General features: G+C 36.2%; 1 protein-coding gene across 1 annotated transcript; it reads left to right on the top strand.

The window, feature by feature from the left end:
* Nucleotides 1-27,497, top strand: LOC136823616 (sortilin-like). Its single transcript, XM_067079796.1, has 26 exons — nucleotides 1-221; nucleotides 461-523; nucleotides 776-876; nucleotides 1,161-1,263; nucleotides 2,243-2,479; nucleotides 3,345-3,424; nucleotides 3,668-3,720; nucleotides 3,999-4,100; nucleotides 4,444-4,511; nucleotides 4,850-4,945; nucleotides 5,821-5,881; nucleotides 6,723-6,796; nucleotides 7,236-7,314; nucleotides 7,710-7,813; nucleotides 8,425-8,545; nucleotides 8,963-9,036; nucleotides 9,299-9,390; nucleotides 9,856-10,058; nucleotides 10,911-11,016; nucleotides 16,988-17,062; nucleotides 23,378-23,485; nucleotides 24,019-24,124; nucleotides 25,520-25,663; nucleotides 26,235-26,329; nucleotides 26,608-26,734; nucleotides 27,397-27,497. Exons 1-26 carry the CDS (start codon nucleotides 42-44, stop codon nucleotides 27,409-27,411), a joined length of 2,667 nt encoding a protein of 888 aa, XP_066935897.1. The 5' UTR covers nucleotides 1-41; the 3' UTR covers nucleotides 27,412-27,497.

Here is a 27,497-nt window from a genome sequence, read left to right on the forward strand (position 1 = left end):
AGTGAATCTATTTAGAAAATATGAACAAATAAATCTTTAACATGTTGACCATTACCATCTTCCTATTCTTTGCTGTTGTTGGGCAACTTTCAACATTTGATATCAATCTACCAGAGGCATCACACCGATATAGACGTGAAATTTCTGATAGTAAAACGATTCCCCCAATATGCAAATCACATTTAAATGAAGAAGCAAAGAAAAAGATGGAGAAGAATGAGGTAGGATACTGATAATGTTTTTGTAGTTTTATCAATATTCACCAAAAAATTATAATGGGCTTTCCTTGAATAGTTTTATTTTGTTAGATCACTAATTATTGTCTTCCCAATGTGAATAATGGAAACAATTTTTTAATAACAAGTTATTTTGAAAGAAATTATTGCGCATTGATCTCAAAAAAAGTTGTTGACTTTGTCCCCAGGTGTCTAAAGATTTTTGAAACCGTAATTTCATTTAGTTCCCTCTCAAGAGTGACAAAAACAATGATGTTGCACTAGTTTGGCTCGGTGATAATCTCGAGGTATAATGAAATCTAATTTTTTGTTAAGTCTTGTTAGATGCATGATGGATTTCCTCAAACCAATTTAATATGTTCCAATGTATCGCATTCATGACTCTAAAACTTATACTCTTAATAATTGGTTTTCAAAAATATTGAATTTTAATGAATCTGAGGTCAGGTCCTAAACTTTTAGGTTTTAATTTCATTATAAACTAATTTCATTCATTCGTTATTAACATTAACTTATTACCATCTTACCGTCAATTTCAGACACAAATTTTACTAACAACAGTAAACACACTATCATCACATTTCTTATCCATTTTCAATATCTTTGGTAAACATGAAAGTCCTTCTAATATATATCGAAGGTAAGAACAAATGTCACAAGTATAGCAGACAAAAGCCAGGCTCTTTTACTAAAGCACTTTAAAGCTTGTTCGTTCCTCATTGCTTTTTTTAAGGATTGGTCATTATTACGTTGGTGTTAAAATGATTTCTCTTCTCATAATCTTTTCTTGGTACTTTTAAATTTGGATTTTTTGATAAGATAGTATTTGGTGATCCAAACAATTTATCATATTCAAAGCTCTTTTGTATTTCCTATGATTTTGAGGCACAGTGTTATGGAAAACTACATCTCTGTTACATTTAGTACGGATGGAGGCAAATCATTCCAAAATATTGAGATAAATATTGGAAAAGAAGCTATCCGTTCAGAAGCTGGTATCTTCAAAAGTCCAGTTGATCCAAAGATGGTAGGTTGTTGTCTTCTTAAAATTGTTGTTGGAATGCTGTCCTCTGTATTTCTCAAGGAAAAGTAATATTCTGTAAACATTCCTCAAAGAAAATTAATGTGCTCTGATCTTTTCAAGGAAATTATGCATTATTATGAATAAATTTTTTCATGATAAGCCATACTTCCCTAAGGAAATGATACGTTCTATATTTATTTCTCAAAAAGGAATATTAATATGCTCTGTATTTTGCCAGAAAAGTGAATTTCCGCTGTATTTCTCAAGGAAAATGTACTTTATGTATTTTGCCAGGAAAAAAATAATGTCTCGGAGACTGTATTTCTCAAGGGAACAAAGAGTACTCCATGTCGCTGAAAGAATATCTATATTCTGTATTTTTTCAAGGAAAATACTTTAATGGGATAAACTTTCGCGGGGATTAAATTTCGCGGGTGGCACCATTGGGTGGCAATATTTTCACGATTTTGTGACTTTTACTGTCAAATCATGCATGTTGGTTGTTGAAATACACATTATTTGCGCCTTTTTGATGCAAGTAACCATTCAAATAGTATTTATTTGACATATTTTGAGTTTTGTTTAGAAATATTTCGCGGATGAGGCCCTTCCAAATTTCCATTGGGACTTAATTTCGCGGATTTTCGCGGATGACACCCAAATCCGCGAAATCCGCGAAATTTAATCCCCGCGAAAGTTTATCCCATTAAAGTAGCACACTCCATATTTCTAGAGCTAAATCTATATTCTGTACAGTTCTGTGTATTTTCCAAGGAAAATAAAGATTAATCCATTAAACAAGTTTAATCAAGAAGGATTTACAAAAAAAAGTTTTATTTTGACACAATCTTATCCAATAATAAAGATATTGGACTACAAGCACAAGTAAATTTGTCATATGCATTTGCATTTGACTGTTAACTGTGACACTTCATGGTCAGTAACAGTGAAAATTGAATTTTCATTATGTTTTGTTTTATAGATGATATTGGTATCCAAAGTGTCCAGAAGTTTTTTCTCAGTCTTCTCGAAAGATGAAAATAAAGATCATGGTGCATTGATTGTGACCAAAGATTCTGCTGCCACGTTTGAAATTAACAAATTGCCTTTCGATTTACGAGAAGGTGATTCCATCAGATTCCATCCAAAGAGAAAAGATTGGATTATTGCACTAGAAAAGCCAACAGTTCTGATTGCTTTTGGTAAATCAAAAAAAACTGTAAGTGTTTTTGTGTGGTGTTGCTTTAACGTTGAATTCTGGGACGTTTTAATTTAATTTCCTTGGTTTGATGAGGAATTAATTTTTGGACCTACCCTTATTTTTTGCACAGTGATGCAAAATGGTGATTCCCAAAAAGTGATGGAGCCCGATTTTCAAAAAATAATTTTTTTGAGCAAATTTGGACCAAAAAGTGCCACAAAATGTTTTTTTTTAGACTTTGTGTGAAATTGCTTTATTCAGCATGTTGCTTGTTATATTTAAAATAAACTACGAGTCTGGGTATTCGGATATGATGTTAATTTTCCACCAGAATCAGTATGGAGTAAAAAAATTGAAATTATGAAACCTAGTGCAATGCCATTGGAATAAGTGATAGGTGCATTCAGCTCAAAAATTATGTGGTGTGGCATATGATATGAAACATTGTTAACCGGTTACTTTTTCGAAGCGGGCTACACGACTTTTTGCACAATGCAATTGGTTGTTTTCGCATGACGACGGGCCTACATTGTCCAGAGTTGCCCGTCGTTAGGAAAATTCATTGTGACGTCACTTTTTCAAAGAAAAAAGAACAATGCGTTGACATCATTTCTCTCATTATTTCTGACGTCAGAAATTATAATAATTTTTTATCTCTTTTCGCTTGTTTTTTTCGCTTTATTACGCTATTTTTCCTGGATAAAGCGCTAAAAATCAATCGAAGCTGAAGGAAACGGTTAACAAATACAATAATGACCGGTTTTTTTCGGGCTGTACTGAAAATATTGCCCTCGGTCAATATTTCTCAGTAAAGCCCTCAATAACCGGTCATTATTGTATTAATGATTGGGTTTTCTCTGACCTCTTTTTTCTTTTTTTTCAGGGGACTGCACATTTGTCAACAGATTTTGGGAGGACTTGGACTCCTATCATGAAGGATGAAATCCTAGAAGAAATCAAATGGTAAATGAAAGCTACACTACTAATACCTGCTCTTCAAGTGGCTACAGCGCAGAATCATGTCATTTCGTAATCCCTCTTAGTTTCCAAAACTCTACAAAAGTAAAAAACAATAGAACAAAAACATAAAGTTTGACCAATTTTTTTTTGCTAATCGTTTTTCTGTTTCTGAAAATGAAACCATATTTTGAATTTTTTTTTATCAAGATTTTTTATTGAATTTTATCAATTTTATCTCATTTGTAGGGGTACAATGAAAGGACACGAAGACGAAATATTTGCTATGACTAAAGTTGTCGGTAAATTATCTTTAATTAAACATTCAAATTTCTTTATTGTCTTTCAGGTGTTATAACTTTTAAAGTTGATTTAATTTCAAAAACAAAATAAACTAACATAAGTGAAATGCTTCTCTAAACCAAAACATTAGGAAGTAAGCTCCATCCCATTCGAGTCATTGTAATTCTAAGCAACCAGGGATGTACTATACTGAAATTTTATTTTGATTGAAATGAACTTCAAATTTCCATTCCCATTCGAACAACCAGCATTGTGTATGAAAAATATTATTTTTAAGGTGGGTTCTCATTTGTAATGCATGGCTTTGGAACAGCTGGAAAGAATGCACTGTACAAAACCAAAATTAATCCATCAGACCCTAAGAAATTCGCGTTTAAAAGTAAGATATTGTTCTTCCACAGCTATATTAATTAGATTTTGGACAATTATTTTATTATTTGTAACAAAATAAAATGATGATTAAAGACACGAGAGAACTATGTACACGTTTTTTACAAGAAAAAACTATTTAAGAACATAAGGCTTCAATGGCCAAAATACCAAGAACAAGTTAAGAACATTCTAAGGCTTTGCGGACTCAAAAACAGCCCATTTCTTTCGAAAAGGAACAAAAATAAGAACATGTTAAGAAAATTTTTAGGGTTAAAACTGAAAAAGGCTTCCAAAGGCTTCAAGAACATCTCAGAATGTCGTACTAAAAATTATATGTGTCTTATTTCTAGAGGTCGTCGAAAGCGTTGAGAGCTTCGGTATACAAGATGAGTTTGTTTTTGCCACTGTTGTAATCGAGGTAGGTACTACCTTTCATCCCTTTACTATTTATAAAGATTTCTTGGATATTCTTTAAAAACACACCTTCCATATTTTATTCCGACCCTGCCTATTAGAACATATAAGACGCAAGGGTTTTGCTGGCGAATGAAATTAAATTAACTCCGGTGAATTCTAGATTCTAGACCGGCGAATTTTTAGAAAGATTAGCATGAATATGTAGGACTTGAGGCAGCAAACCGAATGTTTAGACCAGTGATTTGTAATTTTTTTTCGTGCCTTGAACCGGAGAAATTCGCCGTTCACTGGGCCTAAATAAGACTTCTGTAAGAGTAAAATATTCATTTTCTTTTGCAGAAAGACGATGGTGACGACGAGAGAATCATTCACGTTTCCAAAGACAGTGGTGAAACATTTAATGTTATCCATTTCCCAAGAATCACCACGGATAAGGTTTGGAAAATAATAATCATATTATATATATTTATGTTCCTTGACTTTGAAAGGTTGTCTAGAATCTGAAAAATTATTTCATGTTGGCTCATTAGTAGAATGTTCACTGGCAAACCAGAACAGATGGAGTTTTTTATAAGATAAAATTTGAGGTAATAAAAATGACGCGTTCCTTAGAAAAAGTAACAGTTTATTACTGGTTAACGACCAAACAAATCAAATAAGAGCTTGTAAAAACTCCATCTCGTTCACTGGCAAACAAATAGCTTAATGAAAGTTGACAATTTATTTCAAGATAATAATACATACAGTTTTTTACCCTAATGCAACAAATGTCGAACAGTCCGATATGTCCATACCATGTTTCTGTGGTTGCCTCTAAACAATCACTTAATAAAACTTGAAATATTAGTCGGGTGGGGGATATTAGGTACCAAGCTTCTTAATCCCAGCCAAGCAAAATCTTTGATCGGAGTTTTTTGAAAAGTGGTACCCTAATGGCGGCACTACTCGATAGCGGTGTAAATGCATCGAGAGCGCTGGGTCTACTTTTCCTCAAATTCTTATGATGATGTAGCGGCGTTAGACGTTAATTTTGAACATTGCAATGGCTTCTTCTCGGGTACCAATTCCAAAAAAACTCCAATCAAAAATGGCGGATATTGCTTGGTCCAGGGATATATAAAGGTCAGTCGTTAGGCGTCTTAAACTAGAATCCTCTTATTTTCTTTAAGTTGTTGTTTACATATTTTATAATTTTAATATTTTGTTTGCTCATTGTTGAATCATTTGAGCAGGGGTCTACAACACGGAGGTGTATAATGTTTGTTATTATTTACAACTATTAAATAAGTTGATATTGTTTTATTTCATAGTTTTTCGCCGTCATGGAGATGTACAAAGGTCTGATTTTCCTGCACGAAGACGGAGACGGAGGTAAAGTTTGTTTGAAGAATTATTTTTTATTTTCTCATAACTTTATTGCAAACAAAGTCATTGTAATCACTTTCTATATAGACGATATCGGCTTAACATTAAAAATCAGATTTGATCCCCGAGAATTCCCCACAATGCTTTGCACGGAAAATATTTCACCGTGAACTTTTTTCTGCGCAAAGGATTGTGGGGAATTCTCGGGGATCAAATTTGAGTTTTCATGTTAAGCCGATATCGTCTATTGCTATTCATTTATTTGGATTAAAAATTTTAACATGTAGCGGCCTTGAAATCGTTTTACCAGAACGTCAGACTCTTGATAATTGAATGGGGATGATTACCTTGAATTACCCTATAGAGTCCCTCGGCCGACTTCTTGACCTTAATTTCTTATTCAAGTTTTTACAATAAAATCTGTAAAATATTATACTTTTGAAGTGTGTAGCTCATCGTTTTGAATTAGCATCTTTCTGCGCAAAATTAGACAGAGAGTTTGGAGTGGATATAGATGACCCTCTTCTTCTGGCAACAAATCTTTTTGAATCATTTTTTTCTCGATAATTTTCATTTTCACCCTTTTGTCAAATTGATTTGGAATGAATGGTTAAGAAAGAAATCCACATATATAATACACCATAATGTAAATGAACAAGTTTTGCAACTGAAATTCTCTTCATAAAGCTGTTTAGCGAAGGTAGGGGAAGAGGGGTGCCACTCCTTTGCTTAGATTTCTCCATATTAGATTTCTTTTTCCGCACCACTAAATGTATTGCAGTGGCTTCGACTTTATTGTTTCAATTCAATCACATACTGGTTCTATAACATTCGTTTCATTGTTTAGATACTGGCAAAGGAACTTTGTACATATCTGGACCTGAAGGACGAGTGTACGAAAAATCTCTTAAAGATCATTTCGTAAGTAATTATTTGAAAGGTTTTGTTTCTTAGAAACTCTGAGATTTTGTCATGATTGATTCTATACTTTCTATAGTAAATAATAGCCAAAAAATTTAGCTTTGACTTTTTTCGGCTATACTGTTTGTTAGAGAACCTGATTATACCTAAACACCCCTTGCCCTTCTCATTATGTTATGGATGTCACAATTATGAACTTTTTATTGAAACAATGTTTATCCTCTCATCGCTAAAACATTCTTTATCTTTTGACGCGATAAAGAAAATTCCCTAAGGTCATAACGTGTAAAATGATTGTTATTTTGAGATTTTAACCAAACTCATTACTGTAGCCATCGCCATCATAAAAATCTGTAAAGATAGGATTCAGCACACGGGATTTCTGTTGCCAGCTTTTCCGGGCTAATAAGCTCCAATGCCTAGTTCTTTCTCATTTCAGTACACAAACCAGAGATTGACAGATTTCTACAAAGTTCAATCGATGCCTGGAGTCTACATCACGCAAAGGTTAATTGCAGGTACGTCTCCAGCTGAACTTTACCAGTATTATCAGGCTGCGAGGATTGAAGAGCTTGATGGTAACGACATTAAGACAATTTAGGCATAATTGGTGTAAACTTGATATTAACTGGTGTAAAAGATGTCGACGTCAACCGAAGGGGCCGATAAAGTATATACAATTCAAATAGATCAACTGTCTTTAATTCGGATGTCTGCAATTCGAACTAAAAAGTCGGTCACTTCAGGGAAAAGTTGCATCAGAAACTCCCTGTAATTAGAATCTTTCTCTATAAATCGAAGAAGAAGTTTCTCGGTCCCGTGAAAATCGAATTAGAGAGAGTCGACTGTAGATGTTTCGAATTAAACTTTTTCTTTACCGACGTGTGTTTCATCCTATTTTCTTTCTTTATAGACAACACTTTGAAATCAGTGATCACTTTCGACCGTGGCGTGAAATGGCGGCCGCTGTACGTCGAACGAAGCGTGTATTGTACTGACAAGAAATATAAAGATACTGTAAGTTTTGTAAGATGTTTTCCTTTCTAGACAATGGAATCAATGGAGAAACAATGGAACATTGATTATCAAACGCGGTCGAACAGTATTCTTAGTTAATTTCTATCAGTTTGATTGCAATTTTCCGTTCGACTTAATTCGATGTCCATTGATCGTGTTCGTCGATGTCTGCCAATCGACAAAAATATTCGGGGTTGCATGGAGCAGAATTCGCACATTTACGCTTTCATTTTCAATATTAACGTAGTCCAATTTTAAGAAGAGCGGGAAAAACTTTTTGGGAGATTTTTGCATAAATAGCATACCGTAGTGATTCTAAAACTAGACATCAAATTTACAGTTTGTCCGAGTTTTAATCCCACCATCCTTTGCATTAATTGCTTTTGCGAGTCAATTAGACTTATTGACAATACAAAAGTAATAACTTGCACGCATTACGAATCAATATGAAAATGATTGTGGGATTGTATTTTGGTCAAATGTTAAAAGTAATAATTATGACGTTTGCATAGCGGTGTGCTATTAGCGGTAAAATGGAAAATCACCCAATATCAAAATGAAGAAAAAAACCACCATTACCGTATTCACGATTTAATTCTTTATTTTTTCAGAAAGTGGATTGTTCATTACATTTTCACCACATTTACAGTCGACGACAAAGTCACAGTGTTGCGCAATATGTTCAATCTCCGATTTCATCACCGTCAGCTCCTGGTCTCATTCTCGTCCATGGTAAGTCTACTCGTTTTTGATCATCATAACTTAAAAGAAGAATTTTAGCGTAAAGAAAATTTGGCGAATTTGGTGTATTTACCTGAAAACCGTGGAATTATGTTCCCGTGGAATTATGTTCCCGTGGAATTATGTATCCGCGGTTACCCGTCAAATTAATTTCCCATCAAATTTCACTTACTTCATATTCCTCAAATTCAGGCTTTAAAAACACTTTTTTCTTATTTAATAACTTATTAAATAATTGATAAATTAGAAAAATTCCTGGAACTGCTAAATTAAATTTCTGCCAAAATTTCCTCCCTTTTTTTTCCTTTCTATTCATGAATTTTGCCGTTTGCATATTGCATGAAGTAAAAGCTACTTCTTATAGTTTGCATACAAGCTCTCTTGTATTTTTATTAATCTCTTCACTAGGTGTTGCTGGCGATGGTTTGACTGGTAAAATGAATGTTTGGATGTCCAAGAATGGAGGATATAATTGGATCGAGGTAACACAAGAAAAATTGATAAAAACACAGGCCTAGATTCGGGTTGGCCAAAATTTAATGACCACGGTTTTATGTAATTTTCTTCAGCCCCAAAATGGCTTCCCCATTGCGAAAGAAGTTATTCAAGCATGCATTCCTTATTTTGATGATTGAGTGAAAAATTTCTGGTTCGACCAAAAATGAACATTAAACTTTTAACTTTTCTTTACTTTAAAGAAAATTCTATCCAACTCTTTATAAACATCTTATTATTTGATTCTAGGTAGCAAAAGGACCGCACCATTACGCTATCGGTGATAATGGAAATCTGATCATTCTGGTACCAAAGCTCAATGCCACTGGAACAACTTTGAAGTAAATATTTTTCTTATATCTGCTGGTTTTAACTTTCTCATTTTTCAACAACACCCAATACGTAATAGGATACAAAGAAACGTAACCAAGTATAACTGACCTTCGCTTCGTTTACAAGAGGCAAAATATTTAAAATAACCTTTTACCCCTAGAAATTCTTCGCCGATTACCCCCTGAAAATGTTCGTCCAGCCCCTCTGTATAGATATAAAATTGAATGACCCAATGTATAAACTACAATCCTGGACAGAACTGTTTGTCCACCCCCCTCCCCCAATATCAATGTTGATGATCATTGTTGAGTCTTGTGAACGTGCAGAAATTCAACTCCAACATTGATTTTGGGGGGAGAGGGGGGACTTGCCGGTGGAAAAGGGTTATTGGACACCAGTTTTGACCACAATTGTAGTTTTAAAAACTTTATTGTTGAAAATTCCAATCTAATTCTCTGATCCTTAAACTTTAGATACTCAATCGATCAAGGGCGTTGTTGGCACGAATTTGAATTCACTTCCAAGAACCAACCATTACAGATCCAAGGACTCGTCACCGAACCTCATTCCCAAGAGAGGTCATTCAGCTTGTGGGGTTTAAGGAAAGATGCTAAATACGAGGACAAAGAGTGGATCATTGTTACCGTTGATTTCGGAAAAATGTTGGACAAAACTTGTAAGTTTATCTCGGCAGACCCTTAATGCCCTAGCCTCATAAACTTTTCTCATGTGTCTAAATTTTGAGAAATTCTATGATTAGCAAGATTTCAGAGAATCGACGGAGTGATTACTAACGAGTAATGTTCAATATGCACTTTATAATCCTTAGAATAATTTTCGTAAGACAAAATTTTAGTATTCCAAAATTTCTGTTAGATTGTTGGAAGCCATAAGATCGACTGAGAGTTTGTAGCTTCAAAAATTTTGCTTGAAAAAAAGTTGAAACAAAAATCGTTGCAATAAGGTCTAAGGATCCTCCGTATAAAGCTTCAATGGCCAAAATTTTAAGAACAAGAAAAGAAAGTTTGTTAAGAAAATTCTTAAAGCTTTGCAGACTCTAAAACACCCGATTTTTTTAGGAAAATTGACAAAAATGATCATGAAACGGTGAAATTAAGAACATTTTAAGAACGTTTTTAGGATTAAAACTAAAAAAATTAAGAACATCCGAGGGCTTCGAAAATTGCATCAATTTGACCTTCGTAACAAGTCGTAACAAGACCACTGACCTTTATATATCCCTGGACCAAGCTATATCCGCTATCTTTAAGCGAAGTTTTTTGAAAGTTGGTACCTGCAAAGAAGCCATTGTAGTGTTTGAAACTTTGCCTAACGACAAACGACGACGGCGCTACATAATTACTGTACAAGTGAAAGTAGATCTAGCGCTCTCTCCGCGGGTACCAATTTCAAAAAAACTCCGATCACAATATTTTGCATGGGCGGCATTAAGTAACTTGGTCCAGGGATATATAAAAGTAAATGAACAAGACATTTACTGTTGATGAATCTTGTTCTTTTTTTTCAGGTGCATTGAGTGATTTTGAGAATTGGTCACCTCACAAACTGAATGGAAAAGACGGTTGCTTTTTAGGGGAGAAGATAACTTATAAAAGACCTAAAGAAGACTCAATGTAAGGCACCCCCTTCTCTTCTTATCTTTGTTTCTTTAATAGGTGAAATTTTAGCTATTCTAGCTTTAGCTATAGTGCTGCCGAGAAAAAAGATTAGATAAGCTTATTTACTACACTACAGTCTGTCTGTCTGTCTGTCTGTCTGTCTTTCTCACAGAAACAGCCTGGAAACTACAAAAATGATTGGATTTGGCTGAAATTTTGCACGCTTGTTCCTTGGGTAAATATCTGGGGGTGTTTGTGTTTTTTTCATTTTTCGAAAATTTTGATTTTTGGGGCTTTGTATGAGTTTTCGCCAAAACGAGGCTTAAACTTTAAATCAGCCTAGAGACCTCAAAAATGGTCTGATTTGGCTGGAGTTTAGCACACTTGTTCGTTGGGTGAATATCTGGGGTGAGTTTTTCGCCATAACCCGCCCTTTTATTTGAGCGTCTAAAATCGGGACTTTGAATTACTTTGGAAAATATTGAAGTTGAGCCTATTGCGTTGCGCACGAAATCTCGAGAATGCAATTATTTTACAAGCTATGACTTTTGGGAATTCTCTGTGTATATCACGTCAAAAAAAACAAGAATTTCAATAAAAAGTTTAACATTGTATAAAATAACGTTATTGGAGAAGAGTTGTTGAGTGTTATCATGGAATTTATAAAGCTTTTGGATAAAAATGAAGCGCTAGAGACTAAGGTACTTTAGGCGTACTAAATTTCGCGAGGTCATTTGGCTGCATTTGGCTAAATTTCAGCCAAAAAATGGTTGAAAAATAGGGTTCTTTGAACGTAGTGAAAAATTGGTTCATTAAATTTTTCTCTTTTTTTGCATGAAGAAAGGGTACCATCATAGGTAAAAGATGGCTTTAGCAAATTTTCACAAAAAAAATTTTTCGGCTCAAAAAATGCATCTTTATCTATAAGAATCACTATTATGAATGCGACGTAACCCGATTTTGGGAAAAAAATGGGGGGCAATTCCAACCAAAAAAAACAGCTAAAAAAGGGAGTTTTAGACTTTGTTGAAAACTGGATCATAAATTTTTCCTGATTTTTTTTCATGAAAGTAGGGTACCATCATTGGCAAAAGATGGGTGAAGCAGATTTTCTCAAAAAAAAATTTTCAGCTCAAAAAACGCGTCTTTCTCTATAAGAATCTCTATTTATAAGCATATATCAATGTTCTCAGCCAAATTACTCAATTTTTTTGATGAGATAGATATTCTTTTCCTTCCAATCACCTCCTTTAATACCAACCCAATGGACACGGGGGACAATCAATGATGAAAACAAACGACGACGAATTCTAATAAACTGTCACTATTTGTGTTCTGAACGATTGTTTTAACGGTCACGCTCACGCTCACGTAGATATCAATTATATATGTGTTAAATGCATAACCAGGTAGGTCCATAGAAGTATCGCTTGTTTAACTAGGGATTCCCGAACTAAGTTAAGTTTTTGTTTAATTCTCAAAAATCGCTCAAATATACATTAAAGGTTTTATTTTTACATAAGTATTCCCGTTTCATATCAGACACGAATTTCATATCAGGACGGTGTCTCTCTATTGTTATTTTTTGCTAAATAAACTATTTTTTTTCAAAACCAATCTTGCTCCACATCCGTGTCAATTTAATGTGATAAAGCTTGTAAATTAAAATTGAGTAGTAAGCAACGATATCACTCTTATTTAACAACATGTTCTTATTTATAGGATGTAATTGAGATATTTTAGGCGTTATACCCCAATTTTTACTACTTTGACCTCTAAATTTCAAGTAATTTCAGGCTCAACATGGTTCTTAAATTGTTCTTATTTTTTTGGATATAAAGTTGTTCTTATAAAAAAATGTGTAAATAAAGATCGTTTGCAAAGAGAGCAAATTTCACAACAGGGTAAAAACGTTTATCATTTATAATTATCTCATTATCTAGAACATCCGTTTAACTACTTGTCTCTAAGGAACAGCTTTTGTGAACCTTATTATAGCGCACCGCGCTGAATTTAAAAATAGATTTTATTTTTGACATAATCATTACTCTCGATGTGTTTGTACGAGTTTTAATCCCATCAACCTTTGCATTAATCTCTTTTGCACGTTAATTGATCGTTTGACAAAATATATATAACAGCTTACACGTATCTTTAATTGAGCCGCGTTGAATTGTGGGATTGCAACTCGTACAAATGTCAAAAAAGGGTGAAAAGTAATAATTATGACGTATGCGTTGCGGAGCGCTATTGCTTTGGGGAATCAAAATTATTTTAAAAACAGAGAATTTTTTAGAAACTTTACATTAGCTACTAAACCGTTTATGTGTAAGTAAGGCATACTTTCACAGTGTTCTTTACAGCTTACCACTAGATCTATTGTTATACAGGGTGTCCGGAAAAAAGTATCAATTCGTACCACTTCTATAGAAAGAAAGTTCTTGTGTGTGTTTCATTAAATTTGCAATGTTTATCAAAGTTTCTCTCTGTGTCCTATTAATTGTCATGAGACATCTTTTATGAATCACTTTACAAAAACAATTCTCAATAACTTTAACGTCATTAAAATTGTAAAGAAAGTTAATTCTTCTTAATCATATTGACTGTTATTAAAACAACTATTGTGTTAGTTTATATTTCTTACATTTTGTTAAACACACGCAACAACCTTTTACTCAGAATCATGTTCGAACTCGATACTTTTTTTCCGGACACCCTGTATTGTTATACTTATCTATTTGTAAAAAGATTAATAGCTGACACCGCAAAATAACTAATCTATCTCATTTTCATTTTATACTCCTAGGAGTTCTCTCCACTTTTAAAGTGCATATTTAAATTTAATAGAGAAAGAAAAATGACGGGAAATAAGATGAACGGATTCAGCTACAAAAAATGGCTTAAAAATCGTAAAACAACTACTCGGATTTTTTACTATATGTCTTTCGTAGATGGTATCGAGTATACATTAACATTTGCTACTTTATTCGTATACTTGAGGGATTTCCTGAAAGTCAGCGGTACCGATTTGAATCTGTTTTATAGTTGTATTTCTGGACTATACCTTTTATCGGCCATTATTTCAACACTGATCGTCGGTAAAATCTTTGATAAAGTTCGCCGTGCACGTCTTATGTTATGTATCATTACTTTGGCTGTAATTATTGGAAGCGTTTTATACACGATACCAAAATCGCCATACTTGCTACTTATCGGGCGAGTACTGACCGGGATGGGTGATTCCGGTAATCCGATTATCGTGTCCGAATTAACCCGATCCTACCCACCGGATGAAGTTATAGCACAATTAACAGCTATTTCGTGTGCTTTTATGCTCGGCTGTACGATAGGCCCCTGTATCAATTTCATTTTCATCAGAGCAGATTTTTGGTTCCTTGGTGTTCATATTAAATACGCAAATGGAATGAGCTTGTTGGTTTGTTTCATGTATATCATATCGTTTTTCCTAATATTCTTCCTTGTAACTGACTTGTCGAGACATTTTGATATGAAAGAAGCTATTCAAAATTTGGACGGCAAAGAGCTTAAAAGTTTGGCAAATGGGAATCAAGCTAATGATGAAGAAAGTAAGAAATGCTATGAAGTAAGTTCTCTGATTCGAATGAAATCAGAAAAGCAAATACACGATGATTCAATTGAAGAATGCTATGATGTGACGACGCCCTTGTTAGATGAAGCAAATACGTTATCGTTATCGAAATTGACCATACGAAAGCATATAGACGAATCTGGGGAAACTTGCACTGTACTTGATGAGTCGATCTATACCCAAACACTCACCGAAACTGGAGCCATTGACACCAGGCTTGCGACAATAGGACAACCTATTGATGACTCCGATGAGACTTGCCCCATACCAGATAAATCAATCTATAGCCAATCAAACACCGAAACTGTAGCGATCGACGCCAGGTTTGGGACAGAAGAACAACGTATAAATAACACCGATGAGACTTTTCCCTTGCTTGATAAATTAGTCCATACCCAATCACACGGAACCGAAAACACAGCTATTGACACCATGTTTATATTACGTAAACTATTCACCAATTTCGATTTGGCTTTAATATTCGCAATGACTTTTTTTGTGTCTTTTGCACTCGTTACATGTGATCTCTGGATACCTTTAGCATGTCTCAAACTCCTACATTGGGAAAACTTGGAGGTAAATATCGTGTTTATAGGCGAGGGAGCAGTCGCTTTGATTTTTATAGTTGTATTAATCTATAAAGAACCAAAGGACGAGAAATTATATTATCTGGGCTTAATATCATGGATGTGCATGATAATATTGTATGGGATTTTCATGTTCTTTAAATTGGATCAGGGACATATTATTTGGCTTGATTCTACATTGTGGCTGGTTGAAACTTTCTGTTCAAGTGTTATGTATACGGGGGAAGATCTATTCCTTATTGGCTCTCTTGCCAAGATGGTACCTTCAAATGTCCAAGCATTTACGGAAGGTGTTCGTTTGGTTTTCTCCCGCTCTGGTGCCGCTCTTGGGTTGTTTACCGCTGCCTTTACATTTAATCGTTTGGAGTATTTTTGTCCGATTCTTTTCGGTGTAGCCATTTTGTTGGCGTTACTTTTAGTTGTTAGGAGAAAATATTTTTGTAATCCTGCTCAAATTTTCTAGGTTTATATTTTGCATCAGTTTTTTTATAAGAACATCCAAATTTTTTAAAGCCTCCGGATGTTCTTAACTTTTTGAGTTTTAAGCCTGAAAGTTCTTAACATGTTCTTATTTCCACCATTTTTATTCATTTTCCTATGAAAATAGGTGTTTTAGGGTGTGCAAAACCTTAAAATGTTCTCAACTTGTTCTTAACTTGTTCTTAGCATTTTGGCCATCGAAGCCTTATGTTCTTATATAGTTTGTTCTGATAAAAAAAGACGTGCACCTGATTGGAAATAAATTCAGAAGTTATCATAACAGCAAACTTTTCAGCAATACTTTTTTCTTATGAGAAGGTAAGTTGTGAAAAAAGGCTCGATGTGAGAGATTTTGAAAGCAAGATAGAACTAGAAAGGACCTTTGGAAAATTATTCGAATTTAGCCCTAAAAAATACATAAAAATTACTGTATACTACTGTAAATCATAATCGAAATATTAGTCTATGTACTTTCCTAGGTTTTTAATGTAGAATTGGCTTGAGCTGAGATATTGAAGAAATTTTTTTGTTGTTGAAATTTTCAGGTTGAAATGTGATACGTTTATTTTCTTTACTGAAATACTGAAATGGGTATAAATCTGTTGAAATCAATACTTTCTTAGTAATTATTGAAGTTCGAGGCTCTGGATTGTTCTTAATTTGTTCCTAGGTTTTGGCCAATTTTCAGTCTGGTGTCCTTATAAAATTGTTCTTATAAAAACGAACATGCACTTCTGTTTCGATTTTTCATCAAATGCAAGAATTTTGATGCTCAGCTTCGACTAAGTTCGTTTGAGGCTCATATAGATCAGATTCTTCTCTTTCGGTAATAGCGAGGTTAAGCACGGGTTTATTTTGACCAAAGTGCGATACCGTAGGCCTGTACATAACTTGCATAAACAAACCATGCAAGTGAAATCTTATGTACAGGCCTACGATATCGCATTTTAACGGTCTAAATAAACACTTGCTTAACCTTGCTAATAACACCCTGGGTTGCTACTTCGAATACACGATTATAACAAAAAAATTTTCCCCGATATCTTGTACCTGATTAAAACATCTTTGGGCGAGGTGTCATGAACCTATCAGCGCATACTTTATATAAGATCAGGGTGCACCCAGGGCTGATGATATTAAATGTATGAAGTCATTGCATTGAAGCAACCATAGATTTGACTTCCGACGTAATTCGACCACTGAACTTATAAAGGTCAGTGACCCTATTCAGCCATTAACCAATCTCTTGTAACGTTAGGGTTGATAATAAATTGTATTCTCTTAACGATACTTCCCTCCTTTTCTTCAGCTGTCATGTTGGAAGGAAATTCAATCCTGTTGTCGCAACAACCAAATGTCCTTGTACAGTGGCTGATTTTGTATGGTATGTATTGTATATTATACTCATGATGATGCACCACTGCAATGAGCCGTTCCATTTTATATCCATACAGGGGGTGGACCAACTTTTCCAGAGGGTAATCAAGAAACATTTCCAGAAGGTGTTGTTATATTTTTCCAAGGGGGTAAAAAGTTATTCTAAAATCTCCAGGGGTAAATGACTGAATTTAGTTCGTCCACCCTCACTTTAATGTATGGAAAGATTTTTTCCAAGGGTATTTTTGCAAATTTTGCCATTATCCAGGGGGTATCCAAACATTTTCAATGATTTCATTTTGACTTGAAAAGGTTCGTCCACCCCCCCCCCCTGTATGATATTTTAATGTAACAGCCCAATGACGGCATAGTTTTATAAATTAGAGTCTCTTTCTCGAACGTCTGGAATAACTTTAACTGGAATATCTCCTCGAAAAAGTATTCTTGTCCTTTTAGTTAACAATGTTTTATTAATCTTACTTCATAACTCAAAATTTCCTTAACTCGAAAAAATTTATGTTCCCCATGCGTGTTCAAGTTATGAAGACTAAACTGATCTGGTTTTTGCTACCCATTTGGAACCAAATAGTTTTCAGTTTTAAAGTTAACTTTTTTATCTCAAAGAACTATATCTTAAATTGAAACAAGAAGCCCAGAGGGCATGAAGGCCCAGCGAATAAAAGTATGAACTGAACAAGACTTGAGTAGCAGAGGGGATTTGAACCTGGAGTCGCTAATACAAGCCATAGACGCCTTAGACCATTCGACTATCTCTTATTTACAACAATAAGAAATAATTCATAATATTTAAATCTTATATACAGAGATGTTTTTTTCCTAACACGTGAACAATTGAACTGTTCACATGATGATAGAGAAATGTAAAAACAACTTTTTTTTAAAAGAACATCTTCCTAAAGAGAAGAAGGTTTGTTAGGGTTTGTTACATTGTTTTTCTTAAAACACACTACATCTGTTATGTTCTTATAGTTTTAATAGTTAATTGTATTTTCTCCTTTTATGTTTTTAACCAATAAAGACGATTTCAATTGTTTTTTATTCTGTCAATCATGTTCTAACAGCCAATCAAATCCTTCATAATCTGAATTAGCCTGTGCTTGAAAACGCCATATATGAAAACGCGTATCGCCTAGTAAATTGCTACACACTGACACCGGGCAGAATGCTAATGAAAGGCCCAGTACGCTAAAGCTAGCTGGGCCAAAAATCCGTGAATCGGCTCTGAATTTTATGACGATAAAATCTCCGCCAGATAAATACTGGAATATCCGCTATGACTGGCAAGAAATAAAAGTCATAACTCAAACCCACATCGACCTCAATTCGCTTTCTCGCAATCAAAACAAGATGTCGGAAGAAATGTAAGTTGTGGTTTTTATCTATTATCATCCCACTAATCACCTTGGATATTTTACAAAGTGTTGCATAATCCTTTCTTTCATTACTTGATTGAAGGATACCTACATAGATTGTGTTTGCTCTTCCATCGCAGCGCGTTGGGGAACAAACGGAACCAAGAAACCCTTGCAACCATTACGTGGTTGAGAGAGGGCAGTTTTGTTGTCTTTCAATCATTACTTGGTTGGGGATTTCAATATGTTTTCTCGTATTTTTCGTAGAACTGCAACAAAATCTCACGAATCTACTGCTACTGAATCAACAAGTACTGGGGGTACTGAAGAGAATGCTGTTCATGTCGAGAATGTTACTACAAACCAACAAACTCTGACCTCTCCCACCCTTACTAGTGCGGCTGCTTCTACAAATGTTCCTACTGGGACTGGGAAGAGATCTGCTTTACCTTTGGATGGTCATCTGCAACCAGGCCCAAAATTAGCCAGATATGAACTTGACGAGAACGAAGATGGTAGAGTCTGGGAGTTGAGGGAGGCCCAGGCTGTTTATCTAAACAAATATCTCTCCAACCACGTCAATAATCGTCAGATTAAGGAAAAAATCTTAGACGAATCACCCACGCCAATAAACATTAAAAATGTTCCAATCTTGGACACACATATAAAGGAATTGTTACAAGAACATTCTAAATTGGACGTGCTTCATAGAGACAAAACACTCAAGGGCATACATGATGGTGTCCATGCGGTATTGGGTCCTATGTGCATCATTTGGGACATGGTTGAGTCAGAGCGCCAGGCGCTCTTGGACAATGATCAGGAAGACACCTTGGCAGAGCCCGCAAGATTATTTGATCAGACTATAATTTTACTTGCTCAATGCTTCAATGATATTTCTTACCAGCGAAGACTGGGGGTACTGTCCAGCCTCATAACAAGTCAACCTACGGTCAAGGACATTCTGAAAACTCAATCAACTAAACTGGATAACCCAGGGAATCCAGAACTATTTGGACCTTCCTTTGATGAGGAACTCTCGAAAAATTCATCGATTCGTTCGAAAGCTCGGACGGCTTTTACCGCACTGAAGAAGCCTCAATCTGGTCTGCAGACCCGAGGACGTGGACGTGGGCGTGGTTACCCACGTGGACAGTCCCATCATACGGTTGGTTACAATAATGGTTACGGTCGTGGTGGCAATTTTTCGGGTGGAAGATGGCCCTTTCGGTGGAGCCCTCGCCTCAGAGGTGCAAGAGGCAGAGGGCAGTCATTCAATCAGCAACCTCAGAATGGGTGGAATTCAGGCAACAGAGGAGGTAAGAGATGTTTCCATTCCAAATTTTATCCCACTTCACAAGCTGGGGAAGGTTCATCTAGCCTTAAGGGGAATGTTTCCGATAATGCCAGAGGGTCACATAAAACCGGTAGGGAAGGTCAAGTGTTTCCTCAAGAACTGGGAAATCTTAACTCAGGATCCTCAGGTCCTGGCTGTAGTAAAGGGTTTCTCCATTCCTTTAATGGAGGAACCACTTCAATCCAGAATTCCACCTGCTTGTCCATTGAAACCGGACGAGATGAAGCTTGTAGACAAAGAGGTAGAGGAGATGATCCAGAAGGGTGCAATCCAGGAAGTCTCCCCAATACCGGGCCAATTTGTAAGCTCAATATTTGTAGTAGAGAAGAAAGATTCGGGATATCGTCCGGTCATAAATTTAAAGAAATTGAATCAGTACATCCCTTACCAACACTTCAAGATGGAGTCTTTGGATCTGTTAAAGGATCTTCTCCAAACCAACGATTTGATGGTGAAAGTGGACCTCAAGGACGCCTATTACTCTGTTCCTCTGAGGGACCACTCGCAGAAGTATGTCAGGTTTCATTGGCGAGGGAAGCTGTATCAATTTCTTTGCCTGTGCTTCGGACTAGCTCCTGCTCCCAGGGTTTTCTCAAAACTTCTGAAAACTCCAATGACCTTACTCAGGAGACTGAACATTCGTTTAGTGATCTATTTGGACGATATTTTGATAATGGGTCGATCAAAGGAAGAGATAGAGGTTGCCAGGGACTCATTGATTTTCGTGCTACAGTGTCTAGGTTTCACTATAAACATGAGGAAGTCTGTGCTGACACCAGCTTACTTAATGGAGTTTCTGGGGGTAGTGATAGACTCAAAAAAGATGATGCTCTTCTTGCCAGAAAAGAAGAAATTAAACATAATTGCCATGTGTCAATCTATCATGGAGAAAAAGAGGGTTTCTCTGAGGACCCTTGCGAAGATTATAGGGAAACTGTCATCTTCAGCAGTAGCGGTTCTTCCTGCCCCGCTTCATCTCAGGATTCTTCAGCAGACCCAAATAAGGGCGTGGCTTGTCAACAACGATTTCGAGACAAAAGTGGAGGTATCAGAAGAGATGAAAGAGGAGCTCTCTTGGTGGGTGGAAAACCTACATCTGAGCAACGGGAAGAGATTGGACTCTCCATATCCGGATCTGGTGATAGCATCGGATGCCTCAAAGGAAGGTTGGGGTGCAGTCTGTCGTGGTCAGAGAACAGGGGGACCTTGGTCTCCACTGGAGAGGGCCACTCATATCAACATACTAGAGCTCAAAGCAGCATTATTGGCTGTGAGGACCTTTCTAGGAATATTTCCCTCTACACAGTTTCTTCATCTCCAGATGGACAATCTCACAGCTCTGTCCTATGTTGCCAAGCAGGGAGGTACTCGGAATCAGGAACTTTGTCTGTTGACCAGGGAGTTATGGAACCTTCTGTTGTCGAAAGGGATCACAGTTACAGTAGAGTATCTTCCAGGGGTTTTGAATGTTATAGCCGACTACGAGTCTCGCAATGTCCAGGACTCAAGCGAGTGGATGCTCTGCCCAACCATGTTCAATCAAGTGTGTCAGGTTCTGGGGATACCACAAGTAGATCTATTTGCTTCCAGAGTCTCTCATCAGGTTCCAAAGTATTTTGCTTGGAAGCTGGATCCGTTCAGCATAGGGAGGGACGCCTTTCAGACAAGATGGTCTCAGCTCAAAGGTTATGCCTTCCCCCCTTTCTCTCTGATAGGAAGGGTTCTGAGGAAGGTAGAGGTAGATCAAGCTACACTGATTTTGGTAACTCCAGTGTGGCAGGGTCAACCATGGTTCCCCAAGCTCCTCCAACTATCAATAAGGAATCCAATACTTTTACCTTTTCAGAAGGATATGTTGAAAAATCCAAAGGACGAGAGTCATCCATTGCTGTTAAACAACAGTCTAAGATTAGCAGTCTGGTTAGTATCAGGGAAATTGGATTTGATTGTGAGCTATCAGAGGGGGCTTCCAACCTTATCAAATCCTCCCGTAGAAAGGGTACAAGGTCTCGTTACCAGTGCGCCTGGACTAAGTGGTCTGGCTGGTGTTTGCGGAGACAAGTTGATCCTGTTCGATGCCCTGTAGCCGAAATTTTAAACTTCTTGGCAGATCTTTTTGAACAAGGGTTACAGTATAATACGATTGCAGGTTACAGATCGGCGATTTCTGCTTACCATGACCCTATTGATGGGTCTAGAGTTGGCAGTCATCCTAAAGTTACTACTTTAATGACCGGTGTGTTCAATGAAAGATGTCCGAAACCTAGATTTTGCTTTGTTTGGGATGTTGAGACTGTTCTTAGATACTTGAAGTCATTGGGTAATGATTTGTCAGATAAAATGCTTACTCTGAAAGTCACTATGCTCTTGGCCCTAACTTCGGTGTGCAGGGCACATGAAATCAAGTTTCTAGACAAGGATTATATGGTTACCACGAGTGAGAAGGTTGTGTTTCATTTTGGAGCGGTTACTAAGACCGCCAGGCCGGGTAAAATGAAACCACCTGTTGAGTTTGTAGCCTTTCCTCAGGATCCTATTATATGTGTCCTTACCAATCTAAAACTATACCTAGATAAATGCAAAGGCTGGGGAAGAGATAAAGGCCAATTATTGGTTAGTCATATTTCTCCCCATGATCCGGTGTCCACCGCTACAGTCTCGAGGTGGCTTTTGGAAATTCTTAGATTTTCAGGTATTGATATTGAAAAATTCAAGGGGCACTCAACACGATCAGCTTCTTCCTCAAAGGCTAAAAGTTTGGGTATTTCTACCAAGGAAATTCTGGAGCGAGGTCATTGGACTCGAGAGTCAACATTTCAAAAGTTTTATTTCAGGCCAGTAGATGGGGAGAGTTCGGGCGATAGTTTTCAACGGAAACTTCTTAGCATCAGTCATAAAGGGCTTTGAAGAGAGGTCGATGTGGGTTTGAGTTATGACTTTTATTTCTTGCCAGTCATAGCGGATATTCCAGTATTTATCTGGCGGAGATTTTATCGTCATAAAATTGAGGATTGTGCAAGGGCGCGAAGCGCCCGTAGTGCAATCCAGATTTTATAAGATAAAATCGAAGCCTAAAGATAAATACTGCCCACCCAATCCCTACCCGATTATAGCGACATTGATATTTATTTCCTTTTCTTCTATTTCTTCAGGTTATGGGAGTCGTGGTGGTTACAACAATTGATTTGTATCTATTTTGAGTTTTTGAATCAAAAGAATATACGATATCAGTTCAATCGAACTTATTCATGTTGTCTTTAACTTTTTGTATTTCCTTAATGCTTGCTCGAAAGCTTTAACTTTAGTACCTTTTTCTTAGTTTGTGATGGGATCGAAGTCTTGTTGCCTTTTCTTTAAAAAAAATTTAAAAAATTTCGACTAATTTATTTATTCAAAAGATGCTTGGTTTGAGTTATTTCATTTATTTCTTGCGAGTCATAGCGGATATTCCAGTATTTATCTTTAGGCTTCGATTTTATCTTATAAAATCTGGATTGCACTACGGGCGCTTCGCGCCCTTGCACAATCCTCAATTTTTTTCTTAGCTTTTTTTAAACGAGACTATAAGTTTGTTGTCTTTGTCTTTTTATAGTGATTATGGTTACAAGAGAGATTCATCAAATAAATGTATTCGCGACAAAACAAAATCTTTAATGTTTTGCGTCAATGGTGAAGAAGAGTTGGAATCACCTTCAAAAGGGTAAGGAATCTTCTTTCAAAATATAAGGGAATCTACTTCAAAGTATAAGGAAAAGCTTACTTCTGTCATCTGCTTCAAAAGGCTGAGGGAATCTCCTTAATCTGCTTTAAGAATGGGTTCGGGAGTCTCCCTCAAAAATGGGATCGGAAATCTCCCCTAAAGTCAAAAGATTTCCTTTTAAGCAGGCTAATCGTCTGCTTCGAAAGAGTTGAGGAATTTTCTTAAGGGACTAGCACTAAGGAATCTCCTTTAAAATGATCAAAAAATTGAAAGGGTAAAAGGGACTCACCATCAAATATATGTCAGAGAATCTCTTTTAAAGGGTAAGAAAACGTCCTCCCAAACAAAAGGGTAAGGAAAGAAATTGAAATAAAGTTAAATCTTTTTTGAAATCTTGAAAAATATTATTTCTTCTCTTACAAAGTTCTAAAAGGGTGAGAAAATATCTATTTTTTAGCCTACAGTAACTTAACTGTACGTGAGAATCTCCTTAATAAAAGATGCTATGGAAGTCATTCACCTTTATATTGCAGATATCGAAGAGTACCTGGAGATACTTGCGAAAACAAAGATTCTTCTAAAGACATGATCAAAATGATTGATGAGAAAAAAAAATGTACTACCACGGAAAAGGATAAGGTATTTTATGCGCTTCTCCTCAGGATTTAAATATGATACATTATGATACAGTTGACGCTCTCTAATTCGACGTTCTGCTACTCGATACGCTCCCTTATTCGATAAAAGTTAAAGCCCTAGTCATCAAGAATTTCTCATAAACGACGCTCTATTATTCGATAAGCTCCCTTATTCGATGAAAATCTAATTCCCCTTGAAGATGGAATTAGAGAGCGTCAACTATGATTAAAAATTTGGGTATAAAGCCATGTATATTCGTCGATGTTGCACATGAAATAGTCTAGCATGCTAGACGACTTAACTCAGTAAAAAATATGAAGTAGAAAACTTGACAGGAGCATCAATATAGTCGTCTAGAATATTTTGTGCACAACAAACTTTTCATAAAAATTCTCTTTTTCATGTTTTTGGATAACATTTTCAGGGGGTCTTGTTGGTTTGTTTTGGTTTGTTTTTTTTTCTTTCACTTAGAAATTCTCATTGGCTGAAATTTTTATTTGTTTATATATTTTGTTGTATATGATTGTTTTCTCACCCCGCAGAAATCTGCGGGCCCTGCTGGAACTCCCGTAAGCTACGGAAACCACCTTAGCCCAGTCGTTTATTTTAACCATATCCCGACATAAAAATTTCTCGCTTTCCACAAAAACGTTATAAACGACTGGATTCCCAGTCTACACATGAAATGAAGATTACCGCCGATAATTTTGTCCATCACATCTATATAACGAAATAAAGTTGCTTTCTACAGTCGACTCTCTCTAATTCGATCTTCTGGGGAGCAAATATTCTCTTCGAATTAGAGAATGATTCGAATTGCAGGGAGTAAATTTAAACTACTTTTCAGCTGAGGGGACCAATATTTTTGTTACAATAATTACAGAGAGATTCGAAAAATAGAGGTTCGAATTAGAGTGACTTGACTGTAATGCAATAGTTTTGGTAATAATTTCTCTTTCCCTTTACCTGTGCATTGTTAACAAACTCACTTTATTATCCACGTCTGGTAACTTCTGGTATTCGATCACAGTGGACTCTCTCTATTTCCATTTCACAGGATGGATTTCTAGAGAAAGATTCGAATTTTTTCAACGGAGCGGCGAGTCTTTAACCCTTCTCAGGCAAGAGAAATTGAAGCCACTTATTTCCCATTCAAAATGCGCATAGAATTGAAATCTAGCGATAGATTTTAGTTTCAATCTGACGTTTGTGTAAAAACCACGCTCTGGCGTTCTGGATGGGAAAGAAGTGGTTTCATTTCCCATCCATGAGTCTCGCCTCTAGCCCTTTGGGCTTGAAACTCAATGGGACTAACATTTCAGTTCGAATTGTAGAAAGATTCGAATTGTAGAGGTTCGAATTGAAAAAATTTTATGTATTTATTTACCATCTCAGTATATCGAGAACCATATTGGTATTGTCAGCGAAGATAGGAAATTTGAAGAACAAGCAAAAATCGACAAACTGAAGCAACAGAAAGATTTGGCTTTAGAAGAAGAGGAGAACAGAAAATTAAGCAAGAAACCTACAAAAAAGAAGGTAAAGGTTTAACCCTTCGAGTATCTTGCAAGAGTTCCTCCCCCCTCATCTTTGATTATCCATATCTACCACTGGTCAAGATTTAGAAGTCATAGCACTTGTAGATCTTGAGGTTTTCAGGGGGAAGGGGCCCCAAGTAAATAAAAATAGGAAGATGCCCGAAGGGTTCAGTCAAATGACAATAATGAATTCTCCTCAATAAATTTCCGTTAACATTTTATAACATACCCAGTATATCCCGACAACATTTCGCTTTTACTTTTTGTATCTGTCACTAGGTCGTTCATAATGCGTGTAATACAGTAGTATAGGAGTTATATGATAATACGATTATTGTTACGGGATATAGTTTGTCTAAACTAAAATTTGTTACCTCCATTACTTTTTGCTTTATTTCTACTATGTCTGAATTAGTCGTCTAGCTGGCTAAACTACTCTGTACTATATCACGGAACCCCTATGCTGCGAATCCTCAGATGTCCTATTGTAAGATTTTTTAGCACGTTTTTCATGTTGTACGACGCGCGAGATTTTCTCATTCTATCTGACTTGATTTTTGTCTTGTTTTTAGAACTCAGCATTGATAGTGTTTGGTGTGGTGGTAGTATTAGCTCTGGTTGTTGTGGCAATCATTTATGCAAGGCGACACATCAAGATGAGAGATGGGTACGTAACTTTATCTTTAATCCAGCTCCATTTTTAAATTGTCTTTAAATGAATTTTAGTAAATTCACGAGGAATGGGTCTAGAGCCCCACAACAACAGGAGGGAAGGGAAGGTACATTTTCAAAAAGGGGATTGCAAAAAGGAAATATATATAAAATCTATATAAAAATATTGTCACCTATACATCGATGATTTACCTAGCGCTTCAAGGGAAGTGTGTTTAGATTTCCCCGTTTCCTCCTAGTGTAATTCTCACATTTCCACCATTTTTTCTTCAGTGGCGCACAGTACGTTCGATCAACTCTTGATGATGACGGAGGTGAAGATGAAAAATCACATCATCGATCACGTAACAATCGATCATATCAAAATGAATTCCATGACGAAACGGACAATGACGAGGAGGTACGAGTACTAGTTGAATAATTAATGTTTACCTAGTCTCCATGACCGGGGGGGGGTGGTACTCGGGTTGGCAGAAGAGTGGTATGTGTGGATGGGACCTCCAAAAACCGACCCTTGAAAAGATTAAGGGTCTTTTTTGAGAGACTTTTTTGAAAATTTCCTCCAATTTTTGCAAAATTCCCTACCCGTAGAGAGACTTTGCAAGGTGAAAAAAAAAGACCCTTACTGTCCATTTTTGCCTAAGTACCCCCCCCCCCCGGTCCATGACAGACTTCTACAGAACTGCTTTAAATTCGTTAGTGCAATGCCACTAGCCTAGTATCTACCTCCTTGTTGATGGAAGATTGACTGAAACGATTTAAAACAGCCTTGCAACTTCGACCCGCAAAATCGAGGGTGAGATTAAAGTGCTGATTTACTGCCGTCCTGCAGTCCTGCAAAATCGAGGGTTATCTGATTTACTGCCGTCCTCAATCAGTATGCAGCTAAGTAATGAAATTGTCTCCACTAAAGAAACTGGAAGAGCCATAATTTCGTTAATCTCAAATTAATTAAAGAAATGTTAGTCCTGAGTTAGTCCACTTAACAGACTAGGGTCTAATGTCAAAAAGACTACAAAATTCAAAATAAAAAAAATTCATTCTTTTTTCTTCTATTTTCAGTTGCTGCCAGTATAAGCAAGTCACTGACACATGCTTTGGGTTATGTCTTTGTTTACATTTCATACTTAACGGTGGTATTTATTTATAAAGTACAGTATACA

Source organism: Clytia hemisphaerica, unplaced genomic scaffold (assembly GCF_902728285.1).
Source record: "Clytia hemisphaerica strain Z4C2 unplaced genomic scaffold, Clytia hemisphaerica genome assembly, whole genome shotgun sequence".
NCBI lineage: Eukaryota > Metazoa > Cnidaria > Hydrozoa > Leptothecata > Clytiidae > Clytia > Clytia hemisphaerica.